Source organism: Nannobrachium achirus (genome assembly GCF_963921795.1).
Source record: "Nannobrachium achirus genome assembly, chromosome: 2".
In the NCBI taxonomy this organism is placed as follows: domain Eukaryota; kingdom Metazoa; phylum Chordata; class Actinopteri; order Myctophiformes; family Myctophidae; genus Nannobrachium; species Nannobrachium achirus.
This window is the reverse complement of record NC_137811.1, coordinates 16,622,996-16,631,850: the sequence shown is the minus strand read 5'-3', so window position 1 is coordinate 16,631,850 and position 8,855 is coordinate 16,622,996. Positions and strand designations below refer to the sequence as shown.

At 41.2% G+C, this 8,855-nt stretch overlaps 1 protein-coding gene across 1 annotated transcript; it reads left to right on the top strand.

Annotated features, from left to right (window-relative positions):
* Positions 1–1,426: 1,426 nt before the first annotated feature.
* On the top strand, positions 1,427–6,551 carry LOC308296730 (transmembrane protein 107-like; the record flags this gene model as incomplete). Its single annotated transcript, XM_080740057.1, has 5 exons — positions 1,427–1,513; positions 1,965–2,032; positions 3,487–3,587; positions 4,157–4,253; positions 6,482–6,551. The coding sequence occupies 5 exons, from the start codon at positions 1,427–1,429 to the stop codon at positions 6,549–6,551; spliced, it is 423 nt and encodes a 140-aa protein (XP_080596183.1).
* Between the last annotated feature and the right edge of the window lie 2,304 nt (positions 6,552–8,855).

Sequence of the window (8,855 nt, the reverse complement as noted above, 5' to 3'; positions counted from 1 at the left end):
GTTCTGTCTCTCTGGGGTCCAACAGGCCGGTTCTGGTGAAACCTGGTGGGTCTGCTTCTCCTGCTGGGTCCCGATCACTCTCTCTATAGTCTCTATAGGCCCATATATCGGTCAGGAGGGGGTGTTTCTGTCTGATTGGCTCTTCTGCGACTTGCTGCGTGCGTGGCGCAGAGCACGCTCGTTCGTTCTCTCTCTCTCTCTCTCTCTCTCTCTCTCTCTCTCTCTCTCCTCTCTCTCTCTCTCTCTCTCTCTCTCTCTCTCTCTCTCTCTCTCTCCTCTCTCTCTCTCTCTCTCTCTCTCTCTCTCTCTCTCTCTCTCTCTCTCTCTCTCTCTCTCTCTCTCTCTCAGCATTTGCGGGTCCATATTTCTCTGGTTCCATGTGTACACTTTACAAATGGATAAATGCCTATTTGTTCTATTATATAAACCATATATAAATTAGGCTAGAATTCGTCGTTCTGTCGTTGTATTCATTGATTTAAATATAAGCATTGTACCACCATTTGATGACATTTAGCCCCACAGTCGTTGGATAAGATGTTGTCCAAAAATCCATGCTGTATTGATGTACAATAGCAATATTCATCTATTCACCTATGCCATGGAGACTTCAGTTCAATCATATTTTTTTGTTTTTTGTCACATTCAAGACAAAAATAGATTAGGCTATATTAAATGTACCTCCATTGAGGGGTACATTTTTTTTTATTGTAATCACATTATTCTCTATAGGCTACAAAAAAACTAAATATTGAACTCAAGGCTCCATGGCGTAACGGAGTAGCCTAATCAATAGGGGGGGGGGGGTCATTTTGGTGGTGAACTAACCTACTCCTCCTTGGCTTTAACATTAGTTTTTCCTGTGGAGTTAAAGCTCCATAACGGTCCATTTGGTTACCAACTCTCCATCACTGCGCATTGTTGTTTGTGGCCAAGTAGTTTCGCCTCTGTGCCGCTAGATGGTGCATGGTGTTGGGAAAGGCAACATAAGCGGGGGAAACATAGTCCACCCGGAACTATTAAGACTTTAGTCCGTAGTGCAAGCCGAGCAGTAATAAAGGAACGCACCCGGGATTATAAACTGTTGTTATAGCAACAGCAACGACGCTCCACGCTTCTGGGTGTATTTATATTTTGCTCGTGGTCTAGAAGTCAGATCTCACTGAGCGACGTTTGTTTAGTTCTTATTTATTGATCGATACATATTGATCCATCCATGCTCATGTCATGACAGTAAACCACCACGACTGTAGTTTGTTAGCGTTAGCCGCCGTTAGCACGGCAGTGTTTCATTGATCTCTTGTAAGGCCACGCGTAGAATAGATTAATGATCAGATAGTTCACAGCAGAGAGGTCGATGCTTGTGATCAGAGTTGTACTTTTAATATCCCACGTACAGTGAAGTGAGCGGATCGCTGCTGGAAGCATGAGTGTGGTCAGCAGTCTGGTCCCAGCCAGGTTCCTGACCATCACCGCTCACCTGGTCATTGTCATCACTGTCTTCTGGTCCAGGGTCAGTTCTATACTTTTCATCATAAGACTGTGTGTGTGTGTGTGTGTGTGTGTGTGTGTGTGTGTGTGTGTTGATTTTAGTTTTAGGCTTTGATTACATTTTGGCTTAAAAATTATTGTAAATGTAAACTAGCTATGAAGTTCCTTTGAGGGTTTAAGGTTAGTTACTTAGATGATTGATCTAACCTCTAAAAAGGCTCTCATCTTTCTGTTTGATTGATTGATTGATTGATTGAAGACTTTATTAGAAGTTTGCATAGGAAAAGGTACAGTTTCATGACGGTACAGTTCACTGGTACAAGGTCTACTAAAAGGAGATCCATGAAAAGACTAAGCTTATTTCCACTGGAAACCATTGAAGTATCTCATATAACATTGAATGACAGACAAATAGATCATCATCGTTTGCATAATGATAATATGAATATACCGTATGGTGTGATTGTTTACAGGAGAACAACGTGAAGGCTTGCCTCCCTCTGGATTACACTCCAGAGCAATACGAGAAAGAGGACACGCGGTAAGACAACATTTTGTTGCATTAAAGTCCTACTTCATCATAGTCATAGGTCTACTGCAGCGTAACACGAAAGCATCAAAAGTAGCAGATCCACAAGCTCGAAACGTGGCGCGAAGCCACGTGTTTTGAGCTTGTAGATCTGCTACTTTTGAATTTGAATCCTGTAAAGTAACAGTTTTGGACTAGCCGCAAATTGCAACACTAGATTTTTTTTTTTAAATCTGATTAATCTTGGGTTGCAATACCTCCCATAGGGATTCAATGCATCAAAACGGTGTTTTGCTAATCTGATCGTATTAAACAACGTCAAACTCACTAATATTGTGGCTCTATGGAAAGCTTGAATAATCCTCTTTCTATCTGCAAAGTGTTTGTTTCAGAAAAATCCATCATAGACATGCTATGAGTTACTTTCTGTCAAGAAATTCAGTTCAGGTATTGGAGTTTGGAAGCGCTCGTGGGAAGTCACTCAGTGGTCTTGTGTACAAGCTGGTGCTAAATGTCGCATAATGCAGGAGGCAGTGGGACAGGGCGTTATAGAAGACGAGCGCTTCCGAAGTTCAACACTTAGAAAAAAATAAATCATGTCTGCTTGGATTTCTTGACAGAAAGTAACTCATAACATGTCTATGGAGGATTTTTCTGAAACAAACACCATAACATGTCTATGGAGGATTTTTCTGAAACAAACACTTTGCAGATAGAAAGAGGATTATTCAAGCTTTCCATAGAGCCGCAATATTAGTGAGTTTGACGCCGTTTAATACAATCAGATAGCAAAAAAAACCTTTTGATGCACTGAATCCCTATGGGAGGTATTGCAACTCTAGATTCATCAGATTAAAATCTAGTGTTGCAATTTGCGGCTAGTTTTGGACATATGAGGATCTATAAAAAGTGTCACAAGAGAAAACACGTACATACAAACAATAATATCCAAGGCCAGAAGAACACAGGCCAGAAGAATACATCCAAGCATAGACCACACAATAATGTTTACAAACATTACAGATGTATTGTCTCCTCTACGAGACACTTTTAAGAAATTTGAATGTTAGAAATTTGAATTCATAACCTTGACTGTCTGGCTAACTGTCACACAATACTACACCTATCTCTTTGCCATAAATGGCTGCTCTGCTGTGAGCTTGGCAACAGACGCTTGCCAACACCTATCGCTGCCGACGTTGGTGCGGGGAGAGAACCTTTACCTTTTCCAAGTAGTCATGTTGTTGATAACAACAGCAAAGTCGAACATGGAATTTCAAGAACATTCTGTTTCATGAGTGTTTGATTTGAATCCTAATAACAAATTAATTGTGTGTGTGTGTGTGTGTGTGTGTGTGTGTGTGTGTGTGTGTGTGTGTGTGTGTGTGTGTGTGTGTGTGTGTGTGTGTGTGTGTGTGTGTGTGTGTGTGTGTGTGTGTGTGTGTGTGCGTGCGTGCGTGTGTCAGGTTGGTGGTAGGGCTGGCGGTCACCTTGGGTCTGTTTGCCGTGGAGTTCGCTGGTTTCTTCTCGGGAGTGTCCATGTTCAACAGCAGCCAATCTCTGCTCTGTATCCTTAACGTGCACTCCACACGCACGCGCACGCACTCACACACAAACAGTGTGGTCTCTAGTTCAGTAGATTTATTTCAAATATAAAAAACTATCTAACTAACATACATTAAAAAAAATACATTATTGTTATTTTAGTTTTACTAGCTGAATGGATGGTTGATGGTATTCCACGTATAATAGCAACAGCATAATATTGATGACGGGCAGAAACCTGTTTTTTTCATAGAATAGGCCTAATGCTTTGCTTTGTCGTACAAGAGTGTCACACGAAAGGAGTGAAAATAGCAGATCTACAAGTTATAGATCGTCTATTTTCACAATTTTAAATAATTTATAGCGGTTTTGGACATACAATGTGTCCATCCGACGGCAACGGAAAACGTTGGCGCCTTCAACAAAGTTCCAGTCATCGGTTATGACTCCATGACTCTCTCCGTCCCGCTGCTGTCCTCCGTCTCTCTCTCCCCCCTCCTCTGTCCCCCCTCCCCTCCCCTTCCCTGTCCCTCCCTCCCCTCCCTCCCCTCCTCTCTCCTCCGTGTCTTCCCTCCTGTCCGTCCCCCGTAGCCACAGCAGTGCACGTGTGCGCGTGCGTCTCCCTGCTCTTCTTTCTGTTTGAGCAGTGGCACTGTGACGTGTACTGGTGGATCCTAGGCTTCTGCAGGTCAGTGTGTGCGTGTGTGCGTGCGTGCGTGTTGTTTTTCCTGACAGCTGTGTCTCAGCTCTGGCCGTCCACTGCGGTGGGTCCGTCTCTCTGTCTTACTTTGTCTTCCAACGGTGGGAGTGCTGGTGGTACTGGGCTATATTCGCCTGCTGCAGGTGAGAGACAGAGAGAGACAGATACCGGAAGAGACAGAGAGAGAGAATGTGTCTGTGACTTTAACCCATTTAGGCCTGGGCATATTGAATGCTTTAACTGTTGAAAAATAGCAGATATACAAGCTCACAGCGCGGCACCGAGTGCCGCGCTGCGAGCTTGTAGATCTGCTATTCTTTTTTAAAGTCGTGAAAATGTGTGCAAATCTTTGAATATATGTATTTTCAAAGTGAACGTTTGTAACTCAAATTTTGCTTCTGGGGGGGGGGGGGGGGTCCCTGGAACTAGATATTTTGAGATGGGGGTCCGTGGCCAAATACATATCATTTTGGGGGTCCTTCACATGAAAAGGTTTGAGAACCACTGACATAGAAGTCTCTCAAGAACAGACTAACTGAGCTCCAGTTAAGTGAAAAGGACCCTTTCTTTGACGATGGCTGGCCAGATTGCTGACATAGAAACATAGTTTTTTTTTCCAAAAATCTTAGAAGGATTCAAAAGACACTTATAGAATCGGGTCAAAATTCGAATTTTCACGATTTTTTCAAAAATAGCAGATCTACAAGCTCGCAGCGCGGCACTCGGTGCCGCGCTGTGAGCTTGTATATCTGCTATTTTTCAATAGTTAAAGCATAAAATAATGAAACACAAAATGTGTACCCATTCTAAATGGGTTAATCAACATTAAAAAAACAAACTTCATATGTGTGTTCCACACGATTCCATTATGCTCGATGAATCATCATCCTGGAAATCACATATTATGAGTATTGGTATCCTACGTAAAACAGGTCGCCACCATGTTATATTATTCTATGGTTTATCCGTATATTCATTATTGTAATATAGTCTGGGCTAGTACTCATCAGACCAAACTTGAGCCGTTATACCGTCTTCAGAAACAAGCTCTAAGAACAATAAATTGTGTTCATCCAAGACATTCACCTCAGCCTTTGTTTATTCGATTAGGTGTCCTCAGTGTTTTTCAAGGTAACGATCTTCAAATTGGTCTACTCGTTCATAATTGGGGAAAACCCTTCCCTCATTTTTTCATAATTTATTTGGGCATAGTTCTCAGGTCCATAATAACCCAACAACACGTCAAAGACCCGTACTGTACGTCTCAAACTCAATTTAATATAGGCTTCTGTGGGTCAAAAAGATTATACTCTCTGCCATTACAGCTATGGGAGTTTAAGGATTTAAGAAGGTTCTCAAATCACTTCTCTTAACCACTAAATACTTTCCATATGGTCTGCTTAAAGAACCTGGGTCCATTCATTATTTTCCTTTTTTTCTTCTTTTTTTTCCCTCTTTATTGTTGCGATATGCTTGTTGTTTCATTTCTTTGTTATTTGTTGTTTTGTTTTTTCATCTGTATGAAATCTCTATTAATGTTTTATTTGTAATATATATGTGAATTCTACTTTGATTAAATTGTATCCTATTGATGTACACATCTTCACAGAGAATGCCACTTCTCAAGCGAATGCACTTCTGCTGACTTTGTTTCAGTTTGGGTTAAAACGTTAAAGTACAGTACAGCTGCAGCTAATCAAATAATATAATCATTGGTGTGTTAGATTTAGAGTAGGTGTGTCCATGAGCCACGGGTGCATGTACCAACATGTCATCATTAGACAGTAGGCAACAGTATTGTCACTGTACGTTGACACCCATTATTCATTTGAGAGACTAGAGTGAGTAATAATCATGTAGTCATTGTATTGTTATATGTGCCGGTACACACGCACACTAGTATTTTAATCCTCTCTCCGTCTCTCTCTCTGAATAACATTTTCAGTTCAAACATTAAAGGACATGCTGATTAATTACGACGAAAGTCAACAGAACAACATTGTTCTCTAATTTGGACAACTGTCTTACATTTTAGGATATTCTCTCTCTCTGTCTCTCTCACGTTTTCACAAGTTGAAGTGGTATAAAATGCAGATAAATAATTAACAAGTGCAGTAACGTAACGGTATCGCCCTGTAATATCATATCTCCCAATCATGTCTGTCTCTCTCTCTCTCTCTCTCTCTCTCTCTCTCTCTCTCTCTCTCCGTCTCCAGTGTGCTCCCTGCCTCCGTGGAGTTAGTCCTGTTCATCGCTGTGTGTGGACTGAAGAAGAAGGCTTTCTAAATGGATGCGTCTGGGAACAGCTGCCAACATCTGTCCATGTTGAGCTGACATGGAAGAGCCTCTGGTGTGATCTGACCCCAGACCAGCATAGGGTACATGTGCTTGTGTAGATTCTATAGGGTCCTTCACATGGTGCCATCTGACCACAGACCAGCCGATGGTTGTGTATGTTCTTTCTTCAGCGGCTTCGAATGATACCAACGCACTGAATGGAAATTTGCTGCGTCTTTTCAGACCATTGAATGGTGCAGTAGGCGAGATGCTGAGCTACTGTACCAGTAGGTCGTTGTCACCTTTCAATGGGTTGATGGCAGTAGGTAGGCAGTATTTATCAGTATCTCCCACGACCTCAGTTTTCCCGGTGAACCTGAGCGCAACGGTGGGGGCCGATGGGCAAGGAGGGTTGCGAGCTTATGAGAAACAACTAAAATAAGACCTTAAAACCTGGCGAAAACAGTTGCGTGTATTAGAGCAAGATGACGATAAAGGAAATCATTAAATGGAAAACATTAAATGAACTTCTGAAAAGCCTACTAGGCTTTATGGCTAAAACAGTTGCGTGCATTAGCGCAAGATAGATGAGGATAAAGAAAATCATTAAATGGAAAACATTAAATTAAGCCTACTAGTAAAACTAGTGGAACCGCGATCTACACACACGTGAATAATTGTGGTTGTAAACAATAACACAGACAATATACATTTCTAGTTGTGGGAAGAAGAGGTTATCATCATGGCCCCAAATAACTTTTACATATCTTGCAATTGGCGATGAGTCTCTTCCGAAATCGGCAAGAGTGCCTCTCAATACATAGGCCTAAAGCTATATACCCTCCATCGTCGGCAATAGTCAGACAGTGGTGTGTGTTCCCCACACTCCCGCGCCCCCACCGAGGCGCTCAGGTTCACCGGGAAAACTGCGGACGCGTATCTCCCCTACTGCACCATTCAATGGTCTGAAAAGACGTGACAAATTCCCATTCAGTGCGTTGATATCATTCGAAAGGGGTGCTTTCTTAGGCTTTGTTGAGACCGCAGGTGAATCCGATTTGTTTCTCTGTTTTATTTTGCAAGGGATCAGGATTTGTGTGTTTAGACATCGCCTATAAGAGCAGATCTACAGGCTCGCAACGCCATGCGTTATGATCTTGTAGATCTGTAGATCGTCTTTTTTTTGACAAGTGACGCTATCGTATGACAAGTCAGGCGGTAAGTGTCAACAGGGTCCAGATGGAGGCACGTGTATTGAATCACATTTCAAACCACCCAGGAATGTGATTCAAAGAGGATTAGCAAAAACTCAATTTCCATGTTTCCAGTTTCCATCAGTTTTGGGCTGCCAATGTGAACAAAGCCTTAGTTCTTCACCACTACAGTGTCCATCAGAGATTCTGACTGAATTTAGGGCTGCAGCTGCCGTGTGTCAAGAAGCATCTTTCTTTCGTATTAAAAAGGAATGATATCAATTAATATACTTAAATTGGGTTTAATTATTTTCATAATCAGCTAAGTTAATTGACCACTTAAGCCCTAAGCCCTATTATACTTTGTCATCCTATGGTGTCACACAGCAATAGTGAAAATAAAAAAAGTACTTGTAATATTTGCTGTATATTATTATATATATATATATATATATATATATATATATATATATATATATATATATATATATATAATTATTAAAATGACTCATTCAATAATTAAAGCTATGTATTTTGCCACAAAAATATGTTCTGCCAGGGACCCCTGTACAAGATTTGTTGTTAAAACATTTCAAAATAATTATTCAAACACCCCATTTGTCAAGATTTTTGGAATGTGATTTTGATGATATAATGACACATATCTCCCTGGAACCCCCACAAGGAGGTCCCCTGGGATCCCAGGACCCCACTTTAAGAACCCCTGACTTAAGCTATCCCACGTGTGTTACTTTTTCTAAAGGGAACTTTATTTTTAATGTATTTTCTTTTTTATCTCGGAAACGTATACTTTAGTACTTTGACAGGTTTTGTAAAAACGGAATGAGTTTTTCACAATGTTGAAATTGTTGTTTAAATAAAGTTTTATACAAAATGTTTGCTATAAATGAAGCACTTCTGTTTTTTGCTATATGTCACGAGGTCCGGGGAGCTGAGAACAGAGTCTAGATGGGTTGTCTTTACTGACATAACCTCCACACCAGGGGTGCCCAAAAGGTAGCAGTAGATCACAAAGGCTGTGCAGGTAGACCACATGACATGCCCCTATAAAAATATTAATTATAGTGTGTGTGTGTGTGTGTGTGTGTGTGTGTGTGTG